This window comes from Ochotona princeps, chromosome 7 (assembly GCF_030435755.1).
Source record: "Ochotona princeps isolate mOchPri1 chromosome 7, mOchPri1.hap1, whole genome shotgun sequence".
Classification (NCBI taxonomy): Eukaryota; Metazoa; Chordata; class Mammalia; order Lagomorpha; family Ochotonidae; genus Ochotona; species Ochotona princeps.
This window is the reverse complement of record NC_080838.1, coordinates 43045398-43066545: the sequence shown is the minus strand read 5'-3', so window position 1 is coordinate 43066545 and position 21148 is coordinate 43045398. Positions and strand designations below refer to the sequence as shown.

At 44.4% G+C, this 21148-nt stretch overlaps 1 protein-coding gene across 4 annotated transcripts in view; it reads left to right on the top strand.

Annotated features, from left to right (window-relative positions):
• Window positions 1-461: 461 nt before the first annotated feature.
• The window catches only part of NPNT (nephronectin), a 70948-nt gene continuing 50261 nt past the window's right edge, over window positions 462-21148 (top strand). For 2 of the 4 annotated variants that reach the window (XM_004594276.4, XM_012929550.3), the window contains exons 1-3: window positions 462-612; window positions 2629-2729; window positions 16410-16460. In XM_004594276.4, the coding sequence (XP_004594333.2) occupies window positions 542-612; window positions 2629-2729; window positions 16410-16460 (223 nt within the window). In that variant the 5' untranslated portion in view covers window positions 462-541. The remainder of the gene's footprint in view (window positions 613-2628; window positions 2730-16409; window positions 16461-21148) is intronic. The other 2 variants (XM_004594278.4, XM_004594275.4) reach the window with 1 other exon arrangement.

Genomic DNA, 21148 nt, shown 5'->3' with positions numbered 1-21148 from the left:
CCTGTTTGGGCGGGGCGGAGCCGGCCCAAGGCGCACCTTTTGCACGGGCCCCTTGGCTTCCTCGCTGGCTCTTTCCTGTTGAACACCCAGCTGCTTTCCCTTTCCCAGGTAGAGCTTGGAACTTTTCCTCAGCCCAAGGCTCACCCCGCTTGGCTGGCCGCCCTCCGAGGCCGCCCGCCCCGCTGGGGCCCCCGGGAGGGGCCGGCCGCCCGTGGCGGCGCTCGCCCGAGCCTGGAGGGCGGCGGGGCGGGCACACGCGCCCCCCAGCCGGCCCGGCGCCCCTCCCCGCGGGCGGCGCAGCTCCCCCGGCAGCGCCTCCCCTCGCGGGGAGGGTGGCGGAGGGGACTCCCGGCCGCGCGCGGCAGACCTGCTCGGGCTGCGGGCTGCGGGCTGCAGCCTCTCGCTCCCGGAGTGGCTGCGTTAGCCACAGCGGCGGCCGCAGAGGGCTCATCCCGGGAGGCGGGCGCGACTCTCCGCCGCGCCCAGCACCCAACCTGTCCCCGCTCGCAGCCGCGCTCTCGCCCGGGGCTCGCCGGCCAGCATGGACTTCCTCCTGGCGCTGGTGCTGGTGTCCACGCTCTCCCTGCAGGCGGCCGCCGACTTCGACGGGAGGTGAGTAGGGTCTCGGGGACGCCCTGTCCTCCTTCCGGCTCTCCTTTTATCCCCATCTCTCCTCCCGGGCGGCTCTCCACGCAGAGTTACGGGGTCCGAGAGGCGTTGCCCCGGTACCGAGGTCCAGCGGCCGCACCGCGGCTTCCCTGCCGCCGGGAGCACGCGACCCCCCGGCAACCCGCGCGGGGAACTCTGTCCCGAGGGCGCAGAGGCCATTCGTGGGGGGCATTCCCTGGCCAGGACCCCGACTCTTGGTGTATATCTCTCTTCCGTGGGGGTAACTTAAACGACGGGGGGGAGTGGGCGCTCTCAGGGCTCCTCACACAGAGGCAGCGAGCAAACGGCCGGGGCTACCAGGACAGACCTTCTTTCCTACCGCCTTGGTCTCCTGGCTGGAGGCCTCAAAATAAAGACGAGGGGCGCCACGTGTGTGTGTGTGTTGGTAAAGAAGCAGAGAGAAAACGCGCCCTGCTGTGGCGTGCTCTGACAGGTCCCGACAGCCCCGGACGCGCGTCGCCGCCACCGCCACCGCCACCGCCACTCAGCTGGCCCTGGGCAGCCAGCCGCTCCCGGCTCCGGACTGCCCGCTCCCGCCGCTGGGTCGGCTCCCGGGCGCCGGGTGTGTGAGTGACTGACTGAGCGCGAAGGCGGGTCTGGAGGCGGGCCCGACGCCTGCCTGCGCGCGGCTGCAGCCTCGAGTCTCCCGGCGGGCGCGCCACGAGCTGCGGCCAGGAGCGGCTTCTCCGCACGGGCCAGCCCTCCCCGTCAGCGTCCCGCCTCTCCGCAGCCAGACTTCACATGTTATCTTGGAACAAATCAATTCCACGACTGATTGGTTGCCTTCTACCTGGAGGGGACCCGACCAGACCCAGCGGAGGGCAGAGGGGTTAGCGCCGCCCCCCCCCACTTGTTTACCACCTGGACACAGGAAACAGGGAGTTGGGGGGTGATTTTGTTCTTTGGGCCCGGGTAGGTAAAGGAAATGTGAATTGAGAAGAATAGTTTTAGAAAACTCGGGCCGCCGGCCGAGGCTATACACCTTTTTAAAGCCATTCTTTGCCCACATCTGGGCATATTGTGCATTTCTTGCACGCACAGTCAGAACAAACACAGCAAGCGTTTTGCGTGTGCTTTTCATGTAGCTTTAACCAGATGTCTGGAGCCGCCAGTAACAACACGGATCTTTCGGGGCTGGGGGTGGAGTGGGGAAATCATTGAGGGGGCGAATCAAAGCCAGGAAACAGCTTACCCAGTGGGGGAGAGTGGAATCTGGGGTCTCTCTCTGTGCCTTGAAATTCCACACTTCCAGTGTGCTCCATTGGTGCAGGCAAGTTTGTGACATCACAGCACCCCTTTGGAGATGTCAGCTACACTTTGAGCTCTGTTGGGCTTTATTTAGGTTTCTATTTTTTAGTACATTTTTTTCCTCTGGGAGGCTTTGTCTGCCAAAGTTACATTTCTAAAAGAGCTTCATTTCGTTGTGCTTTGAGGACCCTCCTCCTGCCCCTTTCCCAATCCAACCTGTACATGAGGCTGTTTCTTCTTTCTGCTCTGACAGCTCTTGTGCTATTTAATACCTTTCAGTGCGTGATGAATTGCACATACTGCCCCTCCTCCCATCCCCTCCCTGAATTCCCCAGTAACAGGTGTGGGTCTTTGAGGACTCTGGAGTTTTTTTTTTTTTCCAGGCTCCAGAACCCAATCTGTGAGTGACACCCTTGTGAATTCTTGGCTGTAGCTGGTACCATTTCTCATTAGGAGAGAATGGTCCCCCTCCTCTTGTCCATACCGCTGTGTGTTGAGGGTGTATCTGTGTCACTTTGTGAAATCAGAAATTAGATCCTAGCACAGTTGTTTCTGTGAAGGAGTTTGAGCTTTCCGTTGGCCAGGCACAACACAGGCATTTGTGGAACATTGCTGGGCACGATCTGAAAGTGCTGTTTAAAAACAGCGAAGGGGATGTTATTTTTCATCTCCAGAGTACCTGTATTTACATCAAATCTCTTTGTTTGGTAGGTGGCCGCGGCAGATAGTGTCCTCCATCGGCCTGTGTCGCTATGGCGGCAGGATTGACTGCTGCTGGGGCTGGGCTCGTCAGTCCTGGGGACACTGTCAACGTGAGTATCAGACCTGGGGCCCTCACGTCTCTGCTTCACGGCTTCACACAGCACGCCAGAGTGCGCCACGCAGGGTGTGCAATCCCTGACTTCCTGTTCTGCCCATTCCTGTGTTGCACGACAGTGCCAGCCTTGTCATTCCCAGAAAGCCACCAAGAATGTTGATGGGTTCTCATTAGGCTTATTCCCTTGTTTAGCTGTGGGCTGAGATGGGAGTTAGATAGTAGGTCTAGACTGTATTTACACTAAATAAACTCTAGCCTGAGAATACTTGGAAAATCTACACCATGGGTGTTGTGTAAAGTGACCCATGTGTAAATCTTTTTTTTCTTGAAGTGAAATAGAATTGACATTGTTCTGAATGGATCACCCAGTATAACCAAAGCAAAGTCGTTGCAAAAAGAGTCATTTGCAAGTTCTGTAAGTAATCAACCGTGTGTAATGAGTGCTCAGTCAGAAGATCGAGTTTTGTGTTATTCATGATAGCAAATGGGTTTTTGGACATGAACATTCAGAACCTCATCACAGAAACTTGAGATATTTAAGATATTTGTTTCCTACATTCTACATGGCTTATAAAATTTTAGCCCAGTCTTTTTGCTAGAAGAAAGAATAAATAAAAAGAAGATAAAGACTTAAAAAAAAAAAGCCTCAAATGATCAAGTCCATTTCCAGAGTGTCTTTCCTGGGCTAGGAAGGAACTGGTGAGGGAGTAGGAGTTCATTTGAGTTCCACCTTGGGGTACTTGGCTTAATCGCTGAGGAGGAAAGGGCTGGAGGCCTGAAGGACGGCAGGAAGGTGAAAGCTGACAGTGGGAGCCTGCCTGTGAGGTGGGTTGGCAGGATACGGAGTCATTCAGGTTCTAAAAAGTCAGACGTTCCCTCCGCTGTGTAACTGGAAGAGGCCTGTGGTGTTTCTCCTAAGCCTTTGGAAGGAGGAAGAGGGACAGTTACAGGTTGCCTGGAACTGCGTGCACAGGCTGTCATCTCTGGCTGGGGCTGGCATGGGGAGATTTCATGAAGGTTTGGTGGCCCGCTAGCTCCTTTTCCTAGCTGGGCTCTTGCCGCCCCCAGAAGGAGGATGTGGGCAGCTCCAGTGTGCAGTAGAACAAAAGACGCAAGGCAGAACTACACTTCCACATTGGTTAATGCAGTCAACATAGATTGTTCAGGAGAGATGGTGAGACTGTAGAATGAGCTCCTGCTATGATTTAGGCTTTGGCCAGTGTCACCGTAGTGTTTACAGGCTGTGCCCTGTGAGAGGCCACAGCAGGACAGAGGAGAAGGCCCCAGGCTCTGGCTGTAGCGCCAGGACCCTGTTCCTGCCTGAGCGTGTATTTATACCCCTCCCAAATGAGACCTGGAAGATTCCTTTGCAGGAATGGGGGCAGTTTCCTCCGGCTTGCTGCTTTAATCTACTGCGATCTCCCCAACTGAATGCTCAAGTGCTTTAAGGTATGCACAGTCTCAGCACTCCACCCTGGCAGTCTGCCTTGGCACGATGCCCTGGGCAGCAGTGGACCACACCTTTCCCGAAGGTGGAGACTTGGGGCGCATGTGCCACCTGGCAGCTGTGCTGAGAGCAGAACTCGGAGGCTCACCCAATGCGGCATTCCCCGGGCAGCATCTCTGAGGGCTCTCTACTTTCGTGTACCATGTCATTAAGTTTTTTCTAGAGTGTACCTAGTTGGTGATCCTGCATTGGATGAGTACAGAGACCTTTGGAAGTTGCCCTGACATTACCAAATCCCACATACGCAGGAACAGACACTACTGCATTATGTATTCATTTTGTTTTCCCAAAGGGGCCAAATATGGTATATGATAGCATTTATTTTTTCATTCTTAGTCCTACCGAATGTGAGGATGCTGCAGCTAGACATGACTGAATTTATTGAATGGTAATGCTCTTAGAAACTATGTAGGGTGATTTTGTAGAAGTTACTGTTTATTGTTTATTTGGCGAAAGTTTTAAGGTAGCCTTCTGGAAGGGAACGTGGATGCTGGAGTTAGAGTGGAGTTAAATCCCAGGTTCATCTCTTCTTGGCTGTGTGACTTCGGGCAAGTCATTCAGCCTCTCTGCTTTGTTTCTCACCTCTAAAATGTCTCTAAAACAGTACATCTCTCAGAGGACCTACGTGAGGCTAAAAAGTGAGTTACAACTTTTAAAACAATGTTTTTTGAAAGGTAGACTAATAGACATTAATGAACAGATTAAAAGTAAATTAATCAACAGATTAAAGGTAGATTAATCTTCTGTCCACTGGTTCACTCCTCAGCTGATTGGAATGGCTGGAACTGAGCCAGTCTAACGCCTTCTTTGGGGTTTCCCATGTGGGTACAGGGGCCCAATGATTTGGGCCACCTTCTACTACTTTTCCAGGTGGATTAGTAGAGAGGTGGATCAGAAGTAGAGCAGCTGGGGCTCGAACCTGTGCCCATGTGTTAGTGCTGGTGGCCTAGACAGAAACAGCTTGTTATAGCACAGCAGCAAACCCTAATGTCAGACTATTCATCACACAGAGTAAATACTGTATATAGGTTTGATTAAAATTAAAGAAATATAAAGGAATATTGCTACAGCCAAAGGGTGTAGGAGGAAGCCTACATGAGCCGCCAGCCTCTCTGTTCACTGGGCATCATGTCAATGCTTTTCATATTTATGTTGCCAAAATAAAGGTCCTGTGTGTTGCAATCAAACAAAATTCCCTCCGAGATGAAAGAAGCCAAATGGTTATTTCCCATTCACATTGAAGACTTCAAGATGCTAACAGTGAGCTCAGGATGGACGATTCCTCGCGTGCGTCTTGTTTCCCAGCATCTCACTTGCTCCCAGTCTGTCTGTGTTTGTTTGGTTATAAACAGGTGGAGGAATGTGGGGGGCAGAGGTCACTTGGAAGGAGTGGAAAGGCAACAAAAGAGCTTTTTAGGGATTCTGGGAGGATCTCTGAAAACACCTGAGTCTTTTTAAAAGGAAAGACTTTATGAAATTAAAAGCTTGACCACTGCACACATTCAAGGAAATTGCCTGATTATTGTTTAACAGTTAGATCTAGGAATGGGCTCCCCACCAAAATTCCAAAGAGCTTCTAGGAAATTTAATGTGGAAAGTATCTTTGCTTCTCTGACCCTGACCTCATCTCTGAGGTTTTGTCGATGAGGAGCTTGCTCCTGGTTTGTCAAAGGTGCCCCACACAGCCGCGTGAGAGGTAATGGTTCCTGCCTGGGCACAGAGCCTCCTCGTTGTTTTACGAGGTGGGTGTGCAAGCAAGAGCAGGTGGCAGCCTGGTTATATTAATCAGACCTATACCCTGACCTGGTACAGCAATGTGTGGGTAAGGGTCTGTTTCATATGTTGAGCATCTATGAAATGTTCTGACCCAACTTTACACGAGTCCAACATATGTACTACGCAGAACCAGCCACGTTTCCTTTTCAATTGCTGCTTTTCATGATCTTGCTTGGAGAGAGAGAGTAACTAGACTGGCAGGCGGCTGAGTTGCCTGACTGCCACTTCTCATGACTTGAGCGCGAAGCCATCATCAGCCAGGAGATGTTACTATCCTCCCTTTGAGACTGATGAAGGATGGCTGAAGATGTTCCCCAAAAGGGTGCCCTCCTGTCTCCTGCCTGTTCCACCCAACGTTCAGTGCTAACATTCCTCTCCTGCTGGAAAAGCATGGCACATTCCAGAAATAGGCAGGTTTTGTTTTCATATTTCTTTTGTGGGTCATACCCTTGGCTTCTTTCTAGTCTTTGATTGTTTTGTGTTCCTGACCTATAAATAGACACCCAGTATATTGAAAATTCAGAATTTGATTTTCTAGTCATCTTGAGTTTTGAATGAATATTGATGTGGCTCTGTATTTGTCAAGTGAAGATTTCTTATTATGTTTACACGCTGATGGTTTTGTGTTTCCAGCACATAGGACTTTAATCAGACTCAGAAATTGTCACACAATATTTCTGTGGCTTTCCATGTAATTATTCTGTTCCCTAACTCTTCCATCATCCTTAATGGCACTTTAATTGTATTAAGTTTTCCTACTCCTACCAAACATAGACTTCCTAACAGATTGATCAGAGTGTGTCTGACTTAATTTACCAAAATTAGCACACTGTAGCAATATCTCTTAAGTAAAGCGCTAGATGATTTAGGAACTTGAGTTCAAGTCCTGGCTTTTGTACCTGACCAGCTAAAGTCATATTTTCCAGATGTGATTTTTCTGTTTTACAAGCAGATTATCAAGGTCTGATGGAGCTTTACTATGGCAAGAACGTTGTTAATGAAAAGAGAATTTATAGGATCCAAATATTTTATTCCTGCAAGATTGTCTTTATTTTTAATTGGAGATTTGACTTTTTTATGTTCTTGTTGAAAGTACTCATAGAGTTTGTGAAGAAAAACTCAAGCTAGTTCTTAGATTTACTATTAAGTTTCACAGGGTTTTGGCTGCTAGTCAGTCAGTGGTTAGTGAGCAGTTTGTGGTTTTTGAAGGTAACAGTGTGAATTTGGATGGCTTAATATCCTTTATTTTTTTTTAAGATTTATTTATTTTATTGAAAAGTCAGACATACAGAGAGGAGGAGAGACAGAGAGAAAGATCTTCAGCCCGCTGATTCACTCCCCAAGCAAGCCGCAACGGCCAGAGCTGCCCTGATCCGAAGACAGGAGCCAGGAGCTTCTTCCGGGTCTCCCACGCAGGTGCAGGCTCCCAAGGCTTTCTGCTGTTCTCCACTGCTTTTCCAGGCTACAAGCAGGAAGCAGGATGGGAAGTGGGGCCCCTGGGATTAGAGCTGGCGCCCATACTGGATCCTAGCATGTGCAAAGCAGGGACTTTAGCCACTAGGCTATTGTGCCTGGCCCTGTCCTTCATTCTTTAATACTGGGGAAAATGCAGATGCTAGCTTCTCCTGAAGATACTGGAAAGATAGAAAATGTACACTTCTATTGGTTTGTTAGTTCTGACTCGTATTTCCTTCTCCATCTTCCCTAAAGTGAATAAAGGCCATGACTGTGCAATTGCTATGGAAAGTGAAAACTTTAGGTTCTTTTCTAAGATTTATTTAATTATTTGAAAATTAGACCTTCCATATCCTGGTTCACTTCCAGGAGCCAGAAGGTTCATCTGGTTCTCCCATGTGAGTACAGGGGCCCAGGCACTTGGACAATCCTCTGCTGCATTTCCAAACCCATTAGCAGGGAGCTAGATCAGGGGACTCCAACTGGGGCCGTATTGAAGATTCCTGCAGGGTTCCGGCAGGAGCTCAATGGAATGAGTATGCTTTATTACCCTAAGTTTATTAGCTTCCTCCCCTTATTTTGGGATGAGAATGCAGAACCTGATCATTTTCTTTTAGGAATAAAGAATGCAGTAAAATGATTTCATAATTTCATTGGCACTAAACTCGAACCCGCAGATCCTTAGGAAGTGAAGCTTTTGGTTAAGATGATTGAATGACCACTTTGCTTGAAAGGCTGCTTAAGAACACCATGTACTTTGGGTAACTTCAAGTGGTCTTGGAATGCAGATTCCAAAGGCAAGTCAATGTTAGAGAAGCTTGATCTTTGCAAACAGGTCATTTTTGAGGATGTGTAATCTTCAGAGTTAAGTTTCACAGAAATCACTCAGTTCTTTCCTTCCTTTCTCTCATTCCAACTTACCTTTACGTAATACTGTTAAGATCCACTAATTTCCTGAGATCCTTCCCGAAGTACTTTTCAAGCTGGAAGGAAAGACCAGATAAAGGGCACCTCTCTAGTCTCTGCAAGTTCAGCAGCTAAACCCGTCTCAGGGATATGGTGCCTGTTGTGGGCGTGTACACCAGCACCAAGGGGACAATGCTGCCCTCAGAAAGCACACTGTGTTTGATTTGGAAACTTTCTGAAACTTTCTCAAAGTGGAAGTCGATTCTTCCCTGCTCCCACCTCTGGTAAGAAAGTACAATGCCCAGCGTATATCACTGGTATTTTTCACTTGCAGTATCCGTAGAGTCCATGTTCTGTGCACTTTGAATTGGTTGAATCAGTTCTGCTTTCTAAGTGAGAGGAGGCGGGATGGTAGTGAGTGACTCCATGCAGTACCCTTTGTGTAAGAAAAGATGTTCATCGCGGGAGCCATGCCTTGATGGGGAAGGGAAAGGGCAGGAGAGGAGGATTCTGGGTCCTCAGGTTCAGTCCTCTTCCTGACGCTCACATATGGAGCACTCCTACCCCTTCTTTGGAGCACATTTCTGAAGTTTTTTCCCTAACTTGAAAAAAAATATATTGGTTTGTTTTCTAAGAGAAAGTGTACTAATTTCTTCAAATATTCTTTCTCGGAGTAGTAAGTATTATTACTTTTCTGTGTACATTTCTGAAATATTTTATATCCTTACGAGTGAATTTCTGTGTTCTTATCTCTGTCCCGGCCCCTGTGCATGGCCTGTTTTGTACAAATGAAAGCAAACGGTATGTTCTGTGTCCTTCTCTTTCTCCTCCTCGTCCAGCAGTTCTTCAATAATGCTGAAGAAAACTTGTTTGGCAAGTGCTTTAGCATTTATGCAGGATACATTTTTCATATGTGGCTAAGTAGTATAAACATTTGTAATTTTTGTCGCTTGGCCAGTGGTCTCTCTTTTTTTTTTTTTTTTAAAGATTTTATTATTATTGGAAAGCCGGATATACAGAGAGGAGGAGAGACAGAGAGGAAGATCTTCCGTCCGGTGTTTCACTCCCCAAGTGAGCCGCAACGGGCCGGTGCGCGCCGATCCGATGCCAGGAACCAGGAACCTCTTCCGGGTCTCCCACACGGGTGCAGGGTCCCAAAGCTTTGGGCCGTCCTCGACTGCCTTCCCAGGCCACAAGCAGGGAGCTGGATGGGAAGTGGAGCTGCCGGGATTAGAACCGGCGCCCATATGGGATCCCGGGGCTTTCAAGGCGAGGACTTTAGCCGCTAGGCCACGCCGCCGGGCCCGGCCAGTGGTCTCTTAAGTGAGTGGTTCGATGGGAACAAGTGCTAGAACAAGACTTTGGGCATCGAAGACCGAGTCAAATCTACGCTTGTTTTTTGGATGCCTTAAAGTATCTCTACTCTTTTTCAATAAAAATCCTCTTGACAAGTGGGCAAAGAGCCACCTGCTCTCCTTTGTCATGTTCTCCCTCGGATTAGAGGCCACTGGAGGTGGGGTAGTTTAGTCTAATGGACAGGACTCACGTTGCCCTTCCACCTTTCTGTTGTCTGTGTTTTAGAGATGTGGTATTCTTTTGTTTTGTAAGGAAGAGTCACGCAGTCTTTTAAGGATTGCACACTTCATTGGTCTCCTGTTGTCTTTGTCCTTAGCCATCATCTTAGCACCTGGACACGCACTAGGCACATGGAGAACACCGAGACCTGAATACTGGTTCTTGGGACATGTGTTACAATAAAAAGATTTTCAACAGTGACCAAAACATTTTTGTACCGGAATAGCTTATAAAATGACTTTAAAATGTAAGGGCACGCAGGTCTTTCCCATTAGTTATTTGGATCTTTATCCAATTATATGTTTAAATTGTCTTTTTTGAGGGACAAGTGAGAAATGCATATTTAGGAAAATATAAAGAGAGAGAAGGTGGTGAATGTACTAAGCGCCTTGTTTTCCTGAAGCTTAATTGTAATTGTAACCAGTGTTCATTAAGATTGTTGCAGAGATTTCTAAATATTTTCATGTTTGTCCTGTTTTATAAAATTATAGTACAAACTATAAGCTTTTCTGTATTCTTTTTTCCTAAATTTTGCATATTGGTACCAGCACCACCAGCTCATTAAAAGGCAGTTACTTGTTGTATTTTAGAAATGAGTTATTTATTATTTTGAACATCAAAGTCATGGATAGACAACTCTTCCATCTGCTGGTTTAGTTCCCAGATGGTCATGGTTGAGCAGTCCACATCCAGGAGCCAAGAGCTTCATCTGGTTCTTCCACATGGGTGACAGGGGCCCAAGCGCTTAGATCATCTTCAGCTGTTTGTCTCAGGCCACCAACAAGGAGTTGGATTGGAAGTAGAGCAACTAACATATGAACCCACACCCATTTAGGATGCTGCAATTGCTAATGGCAGCTTTTTTCCCCCCTAAGATTTATTTATTTATTTATTTTAAGGATTTATTTATTTTTATTGGAAAGGCAGATATACAGAGAGGAGGAGAGAGAGAGGAAAATCTTTCGTCCGATGGTTCACTTCCCAAGCAGCCGCAACAGCCAGAGCTGCCCCAATCCGAAGCCGGGATCCAGGATCCAGGATCCAGGAGCTTCTTCCGGGTCTCCCACACGGGTGCAGGGTCCCAAGGCTTTGGGCCATCCTTGACTGTCTTCTCAGGCCTCAAGCAGGGAGCTGGATGGGAAGCCGGGCTGCCAGTACAAAAACCAGTGCCTAGATGGGATCCTGGAACATTCAAGGCAAGGAGTTTAGCCACTTGGCTACCACGCCAGGCCCTATTTTTTTTTTTATTGGAAAGTCAGATATAAAGAGAGGAGAGACAGAAAGTAGATCTTCTGTCCTCTGATTCACTCCCCAAGTGACCGCAACAGCTGGAACTGAGCCAATCCAAAGCCAGGAGTCAGGAGCTTCTCCCAGGTCTCCCACATGGGTGCAGAGTCTCAAGGCTTTGGGGCCGTCCTCGACTGCTTTCTCAGCCACAAGCAGAGAGCGTGATGTGGACTGGAGCAGCCAGGACAGAAACTTGGTGCCCATATGGGATCCCAGCATGTGAAAGGCAAAGACTTCAGCCACTAGGTTACTATGCTGGGCCCTGCTAATATACTATACCACACTATCCCCTGACTTATGTTTTTAAATGGTGTGCATTGTGCCATGTAGTAACCATTTATTTATGCACGTTGAATGATTTTCGATGTTTTAGTTTCATAGACTATGCTATATAATGAGATTCTGTGTCTATATCAACACCATTATTTAGAAATGGAAGAGTTACAGAGACATCCTCTTTTCTGTATTAGTCTAATAACAGAAGATGTTTCATTTAGTTGGAACCTGAAACCTTGATGAATACCTGCCTAGAGGGACCCCCCCTTTCAAACAAGCAAACAAAACCAAATAATGAGATATGGCTCAACAAGCATCCTGTGAGCCCAGCAGTTCAGGTGAGGACCCAGCTCCCGGAGAGAGACTGTGAGCACTTTCCTCAGAGATCACCATTCTGAACAATCTGTCCTGTCTGGACTGTCCCTATGGTCACTCCCAGGGGAGCTCGATCAGTATTGCCAAAGCCAAGGTTTTCTGCCTCTTCATGGGAACAAAGATGATTGATCCTCAATGATAGCTGAATGTAGCCAGGATCGTTTGGCTCCAGAAAATTTCCACATAAGATCACCAAGTGAGAATAGAGAAAATGATAGTAACATAGACCTCATGTGACTGACCGTGTATCCCTCGGAACCTGCCAGAGCAAATCGGATGCAAAATGTAGCTACTGAAAAATGGCTAGAGTCAAGTAATACCAAATACAAGGGAACTTAGAGTCAAGTAATACCAAATACAAGGGAACTTTTTTTTTTAAAGATTAGTTTGAAAAACAAAGTTGTGGAGGGAGGCTGAGCGAGCGAGAGAGGGGTTGAGAGACAGACGTCTTCCACTTGCAGATTCACTCCCCAAATGACTATAATGGTCAGGCCAAAGCTGGGACCCTGGGATTCCATCTGAATCTCCCATGTGTGCACAGGAGACCAAAGACTTGGGCCATCTTGCACTGCTTTCCCAGGCACATGAGCAGGGAGCTGGATCATAACTTGAGCACCTGAGATTTGACACAGCATGCACAGAGGGTGCCAAATTTGGCAAGTAGTGGCCACATTGCCAACTCCATTTTCTGTTATAATGCACTACCACTTCTCTAAGTTTATGAATAACTACTGGTGCATAATTAAAGGGACAGTTGTGGTCCTAGTGGAGTCTTTTTTTTTTTTTTTTTTTTGAGGACGTTTATTTATTTATTTGAAAGCCAGAGTTAGAGAGAAAGAGGCAGAGATATGGAGGGAGAAAGAGAGAGAAAGACGTCTTTCATCTGCTATTTTACTCCCCAAGTTGCTGCAACACCCAGGCAGAAGCCAGGAGCCAGAAGCTTTATCTGGGTCTCCTACATGGGTAGAGGGACCCAAGCAAATAAGCCATCCTCCGCTGCTTTCCCAGAAGCATTAGCAGGGAGCTGGATCAGAAGTGGAACAGTGGAGGCTCAACCAGAAACCAAATGGGATACCAGCATTGTAGGTGGTTTAACCTGCTGAACCAAAATGTCGACTCTCCCTTTGATAAAGATTGCTGATATTTTGTGAAATTTTAGGAAACATCATTACAGAAAAGTGTTGTGGTGACGTATACAAAGGGAGAAAACAATTAGGAACTCCTGAATTTATATTTACTTTGTCAAAACCAGTATTACTTTTCAAAGACCTTAACTTGATTTTTCACAAATCAGATTCATAAATCCAGTTTATCTGAATGATCCCTAAATGGTCAATGGTGTATATTGCCAATGTTAAGAAATTTTATGGATAGGCATACTAAATATAAGACTCCTGCCATTTAAAATATTTTTCCAAAGCCTTTGGTACTTGCTATTTTATTTCAGTGTTACGATTTTATAGGGACTTGATAACTATCTGCCAAATGTTTGCATGGCAAGTGGCAAAGCCATTAATCATCAATAGGGCAAACACATAATCACGGCTTGTGTTAGTTGTATTTATTAAATGTGTGTGGATGCTTAGAATTGATTTCATATTGTGTATAATTCTATAGAAATAGTTTCTACTGGATGAATTGTTTGAAGTTCAAATGACTGCGTAAATATTTCATGGTGTTTCACAAAGATTACGGTAATTTTAAGGTGAACTCTCCTTTGACTTGAAGTGTAAGATCATTGAATTAAAAGTTTTGCTCGTGATTTCATGTAAAGAATTAAAACATTTTGATGTATAATTTTATTCTCAAACTAAAGTTTTTTTTAAAGTTATTTTGAAATAAGTACCCTTTGCAAAAACTATCTGTAAAGTTGAGAAGCGTCCATGTGTAGAACTGTTCAGTGTGCTGTTTTCCCATCTTGTGAGTTCTGATGAATTTTTGCATTTCTCTGATGCTTACAAAGATACGCGCTGGAAGTGGAGACCATGCAGATTCCTAAGGAACATGCTGTTCCTGGAGTCTGTTGTTCGGAGTTTTGGCTTTGGGAGTGTGAGGAGCTGAATGGTGGCCTGTGAAGAGTTTGCTTGGTGAATAGAAACTTGTCGAAAACGAAAACTGTGGAGGTGTAGTGAACTTTTCCAGCTGATGCTTTGGACTGGGAGGGGAGCGTGCACCATGCAGGGGGACCTCTCCTTGCTCAGACCTGGTGTTTCTTCCCTGTGACGACCTCACGTGGCCTGCTGTACAGCTCCCTGACGAGGCCACATGCCTCCAGTCTGAGTCATAAGTGCATGAAGTAACTACATCAGCCGTCTTTGTCACCTTTTATCGTGTCTTTCCGAAGGCCATACATGTTCAGACATATGGCTGTTTTCTAACCTTTTTCAAAGATGCTCACGTGAAGATGGGCACTCCTTTAGATAAGAATGAGGCTCACTTCCCCAGAGATCTTACACCTTGTCTTCTTCAGCTTTATGCGTAAGTCCAGGGCTGGCTCCAAATCCATAAACCGTTCTCTGCTTTGTAGGGATCACAGTTCCATAAAATAATTGGAATGTTCTATTAATTTTAGCCATACGCAGCAGATTGCCTGTTGTCAGAGAACCATCCTGTGAACTGAAGTGGTAGTTCTGGGGGCACATTGCAGGAAAGAGTTCTCAAGTTACATGCTGCAGCTGAGGGGCTTCACTGGCTGTGTTGTGTAGTTTATTACTGTCACCATTTTACGATGGATGCAGAGAGAAGATTGTGGGAAAGTATTGGTAGATTTTTCAAGAGTTGCTAATCACAGTGGGTTTACACACACACACACACACACACACACACACAACTAGGGCTTTTATTTTTGGCAGATTTACAAAGATTGTAAGTGATGGTATCCTGTGAACATTTCCTGATCCATCAATAGAAACAAGGCCCCAGAAACTCCCTGGAAGTAATTTATTTCAGAATTAACATGTTTCTTATTTAAAAGATGATTTTGTTATAGTTTTAAAGTACAAATTTATAAATATAGGATGCTGGCTAAATTTTTTTTTGCTTTGAAGTCTTAACAGGTATGCATATTTACACCATAACACTTAATAAATGTATATACATTAAAATAGATATTTTAAAGAGAAAAAATATGACCCATTCATACAATAAGAGGAAAATAAATTATACAGATCTGTTCAGCTGCTTGATACTAATACAACTAGTTAGAAAATAATGATGTTTGCTATTCTTTATTGAGTTGTTTTACCTTTGCTTAAAATAACCATTTTTCCTGTTAAGCTAGATTATTCAAAATTGGCAATTAAAGAGTATTACAGAAACGGTATCCTTTTATATTTTTTTCCTGCTTACATATAACCAGATCATAAACAATTTTTCTTCATATGTGATCCAGAATATAATTTGCTATTTATGCTTTGATTTATTTTCAGCTGTTTGCTTAGATTGTGCCTGATGTAATTCATTATTCTATTTTAAGAAATGTGTCAGCATCAAGATATGGTGAGTTCTTTTAAAACTAACAACAACAATAAAAACAAAAACGCACATTTGTTGTAAACCTAACCAACATGAAAACAATGTAATGGTTGCCTCAAAAACCACAAAGCACCCCTTCTGGATCGATTGCTAAGTTATCAACTGAATCATAGTGGATTTAGAGTGTTTATTTTTCATTTTGATACTACCCCAAAGAAGGTTCTGTTCAACTAATTTAACATTTTGCAAAGACCCCAATTGCAAGTTAAAGTGGATGGTCTGTGCTTTAAAACATGAAGGCATATATCAAAAACAGAAGGGACGAAAATAATCTCTTCCCTTCCCTCTAGCTTTTCTAGGTTGGCCCATCTCTGACCATTATTTGCAATAGTGCTTCAAGTTTCTCCCCTTTACTTTCCTCAAGCCGGTTTGTTTATGTATCTTCAAATGAAATGGCTGGGCTTTCTCGGTAATTCTTGTTGCTATTGACAACCACAGCAGCTATGCCAGAGGAGTATGCTGTGGAGGGGAAGGAAAAAAAAAACCTTAATATTTTCTCTCCAAAGTTGGAGAGAAAAGGAGACATACAGTCTGTAAAAAACAGGTAAGTGAAGACATAACCAATTTAAAGATACCAGCCTTAGTTACTAATCGATGAAAATGTTTAATTTTTACAGCTGTTTTGTCCAACATGCATTGAAATAAAAGGATACTGTCTCTAGGAACCAAAAATTAATATTCTGAAAGTGAAAAATTGGATTGGAAGATACCATGTCAAAAAGGTCTGAACTTGAACTATTGAAGAATAGCATAACTTCAATTATTGGTTAATATCTTTGTTATAAAATGTTTTAAAATAACAAATGGTGACTAAAATATTACTATTTTAAACATGTCCTAGACTTTTTTTTTTTGTTTCAGAAAAGCACTGAAAGTTGAATATGTGTAAGTCTCCGGGAATGTAACAAGTTGATAAATACCCAAGTCCAGCCTCCTTACAGAGAAAAGATCTGGAATTTCTTTTTTTGGACATTTGTTTTGCAGCTTTCTACGTCTTAAGGCAGAGACTAGCCAGAATAAGGTGCCAGCTCAAAGGTTAGAGGAACATATTTCTTGAAATATATTTGGCTAATCTATGTCTTGAAAGGCATAACTTCTTGATAATGTGACAAAGCTATAAACAAAACTTAACCTTAGATGTCTTTCTGAGTTGCTTCTTTGTGAGGAAACTATTCCATAAGATGGTCTTACCCTGTTCACAGTTGTACTAAATTAATTTTAATCCAGTTATTACATTAGACTTTTCCCCCTTTCAGTTCGTAATTCCTTTTTCCTATTGTATGACTCTAATAAACTGACCTCCATTCTAACCTAAAGGATAGTTTCTATTTTTAATACTTAAAGAAGCAAATATTCAAAAAGTCAACCAAATGAAATTACTAACATCGGCCTATAATTAACCCCAGGGAATTGTGTTTCATGTTTGCTAATTTTCTATGGAACAATTCAGGTAAGGAATATTTTTGTTGTATAAAATATACAAACTATTATAGTAGCAACTATTGGTATTCATTGTGTTGTTTTGGTACATAAGGGATGTCTTGTTTAAAATATTTTTGGCAGTGAATAATATCATTTCATCAATCTTCTAATGATACTTTAGTGGAGAAATATGTCAAATGGAATTGGTACCTTCAGTGTACTTTTAAGATGATTAATGAAAGATAGCATCACATGTCATTGAACATGTTTCTAAGGTAGTATTTTTAATAAAAATGTTGGGGGAAATTGATTTTGTTATACAGGTTAAAGAATTTCTTTGTTCAAGGAGACTAAAAAAAAGTCGACTCCAGTGTACGTATCTTGTAGTTACTAACATTTACAAGATTGCCTAGTGGAGCTGTGGCTGAGACACTGTACAGAGACGAGAAGAATATGTGCTTTGTCACCAACTGATCTGGGTTCAGGATCTGTGTTCTTATGACTCGCAGCTGTGAGAAGCTAGAGATCTAGCTTTTCTGAACCACAGTTTCCTTAAATCTGTATTGCAAAATTGTCACCGTAAGTTTGCCTCCTACAGTGTGTGCTCAATAGGCAGAATACACATGAAGAACTGGGAGCGGTGCTTTACAAGGGTCTTTCTCAGGATATATAGTGTGTAGCATGTTTTTCAGTACATTTTATTTACCCTGCCGATTTTTGGAAGTAAATAATTGACTAAAAGTAGACACTTTGTCCTGTTAACTCATTCCTAAATAAAGCCTTTTGTTGGCTAACTCTGTGTGCAGCTGCACCATTTCTTCCTCGTTTCTCTGATCATACTCATCCACAAATCTCAGAAGTAGAACCGTTGTGATTATCTAGCAGTGTTTGCACTTGGATAATGGAACGAGAAGGAAACAGAATGGAATTACAGAACCGTAGCCTTCAGAGTTTTACTGTGATTTATCTGACAAATATTTGAGAGCTAACTTAAGTGCTGGGAAGATATAAATATTAATAAAACAAGGACCCTTGCTTTTGAGGAGCTCAACTTGGTAAAATAGTTGGCTTTTATCCCTGGTATGGGTCTAAAATAGGAAAGAGGGCAAAAGAGGTGATGGAACTGAGGGGGAGGATGAGCTCCCTCCGGGGAGGATCAGGGAACATTCATGGGTTTAGTGTTGAGTTGATGCAGTCATTCAATGTCTATGTACTGAGTACCATTGTCACCTGCCTTATTCTGAGCCCACCATTGCACACATCATCCCAGTAAAATGAAGTCCAGGGTCTTCATGCATCTCAGTGTTAGCGTGGAAGACCCGCACATAATCACACTGCAGAATCAGGGCTGTGTTTGGTATTGGATTTTACAAGAAGATATCTTAGGGGCAATATCCCTGACCTTGAGAGATGGAGTTATGATGGTCCAACTTAATCCTGAGAGATAAGTCATGTGAAGGACACCTGGGTAGACAGAAAAATGCATCACAACCTCTGTAGCCATGGAGAAGGGTACCTTCCAGAAAAATAGAAGGCCCTCAACCCAACGACTCTGCATATGTTTGAAGGACATTTGGAGAGAGGTGCAGTGGGAGAAGTCGGAGTGGGCTGCCTCGTTGGGAGGCCTTTGATGTCAGATAAGATTAGCTTTTATCCCCAAGTCGATGGAAACATGGTAACGATTCCATACAAGGAAATTGTCTGGTACTTTGGAGCTTATAATCTGCTGACAATGGGTCAGTCTAGCACACAGGTGAATTTAGTTTTGCTCTGAGTGTTTTCCAATGTTTTTGGAAATAGCTGCCAGTATTCTGAAAGAAACATGCTATCAGGCTGTGTTGAACGCTCAGTGGCTCTGTGTTGCAGCACAGAATCGCCGGGGTTGAGACCAGGTAATTTCCGCACTTGATAGGAGATCACGCTTCAGTTCATTCAGGGAGGGTGCCTGGAATGTGTGGGTCTTTGGGCTTCTGAATTGCCACATGGGTAATTTGGAGAACAACTAGGTGAGGCTTAGGACTAGACGACATTGTGGTCAACCAACTGAGAGTTGAGGCTTCCTTTTAAATAGTGATGGTTGGAGATGGGAGAGAGGAGTGAGGGAGAGAGAGGGAGAGAGAGCAAAAGAACTAAGAAGAAAAGATAAAGAGGCCTGTAGCATTGTGGTGCTACTATGGTAGATAAGGCTTCCTCTAGGTCTCCTGTGTGGGTGCAGGGGTCTAAGCACTTGGTCTAACCTCTGTTGCTGTCCCAGGCCATGAGCAGGTTGCTGGATCAGAAGTGGGGCAGCTGGAGCAGCCATAAGCAGGTTGAAGAATCAGAAGCGGAGCAGCTGAAACATGAGCCAGCATCCACATGGGATAGTGACACAAGAGGCAGAGGATTAGCTTCCAGGCAGGGATTAGCCTGTCCCCACTATGCGGGCCCCAGCCTTGTAAGGTATGAGGCGAATGTGATAACCACCACCCTGCGGAAACCCAGCTGACTCAGAGTTTTTTAAGTAAAGATCAAATGAGACATTACTAATGAGGCAGTGGGCTGGACAGCAGCTCATATTCACATTATAACAGTTGCTGTGGTGGTGATAATGAGGGTTTGAGGGGTGAAGGACTCCCAAGTTTCTAGCATGGTATGTGGTTAGAAGGTATAGATGATGACCTCAGTGCCTGTGAGATGTCGCGGTGGAAAGGTTTGCTCGGTGGCTGGGTGGCTGAATTTCAGGAGGATGCGGAGCGGAACCTAGGCTGTGATGTGATTTTTTTCCAACTCTGGCCCACTGAAATCTTTGTTCCTTCTCTTTGTCCACCTTAGTCAACCTCAGTAATTGGCACAATTCCCTCATGAGAGGAACAGCCTGGAACAGAAGAGCAACATGGGTTATAAGCAAAGCTCTGTTTCACACCTGTGCAAAAGCTACCTAATAGTTTCTAGTTCTTGAAAACAGTTCTTGAAATTTTAGCTTATGATTTAAAGAAACTAATGCTTCCATATTCTGTTATATAAAGTGCTGAAAAATTGCCTACGAAAGTTCTAAGCAAATATTTGACTGAGTGAATCATTGTTAAGAGTGAATGACCACATTTATTTTTAAAAATTATATTCTCTTCTAACTCAGCATGTTGAAAATCAGTCCTAACTTAAATGCCATGTTCTCTTCTATGCCTTCCTGACTTTTTAAGATTTGTTTGTTTTATTGGAAAAGCAGATTTAGAGAAGGAGAGACAGAGAGAAGGAACTTCATCCACTGGTTCACTCCCCAAGTGGCCACAATGGCTAGAGCTTAGCTGATCCTGATACAGGAGCCAGCAGCTTCTTTCTGGTTTTCCACCCCGTAGGTGCAGGGTCCCAAAGGCTTGGGCCATCCTTTGCTGCTTTCCCAGGCTGTCAGCTGAGAGCTGGATCCTAAGTGGAGCAGCTGGGATCTGACTCGGTGTCCATATGAGATGCCAGCAGCTTGGAGGTAGATTATTAGTCAGTTGAACCAGTGTGCTGCCTGCCCCCCTCCTTTTGCATCAGGAAATATTGTCTCATTTCTCTGCAGCTCATGATGACACTTGTGTGGAGCCCAAGATTGTGGTTACTTGTGGACTGTATCATTTGCTCTGCTAGACTGTTAATTCCTTGAGAGGGTAGGCATTTCCACATGAAAATGAGATTTTAAAAATCCAAATGATGGACAAGACATTAATTTAATATAAAAACCATGGTTTTTAGAAAAGGAATTTTATTTGGAAAATGAATATATTTTCATTGCCTTCCTATCTTATGGTCTTATTATATACCATAGATTTTAACCCTTGCTCAAGATCCTAAAAAGACTTCCATTTCATTCTTGAACACATGCAATCTGATATTGTTGCCTGCTGCTTCTGGTCGTTGATGGATTGCAGTTGTAGCTAGAATCCTGAGTCCTAGGACAGGGCTGTTCATGCTGACAGCTGCCTTAACTTTGAAGGGCATTTTTTGGACTCTGTTGAGTTGCTGGGGACTGCAATTGCACTGGCTGTCCCCTGCGAAGTCTGGCCTTTCCTGACTTTCCCTACACCCTTCCATGTGGTGGCTTCCCATCATCCTTCAAGATTCTGCTCACATTTCTTCTTGGAAAGTTTCTCTGCTGCCCTACAGAGAAATACCTTCTGTACTTTTGATGCCTTACACACCTGTCATGATGATCTTTGCCAGGAGATGATTGGACAGTGTCTCAGAGCTGACCTTGTGTGTTGAGAGAGCTCGAAGTGTAGTAGGAGAACTCACAATGAAAAGTAACCATAGAAATATAACATGAGCTATGTATAAATCTA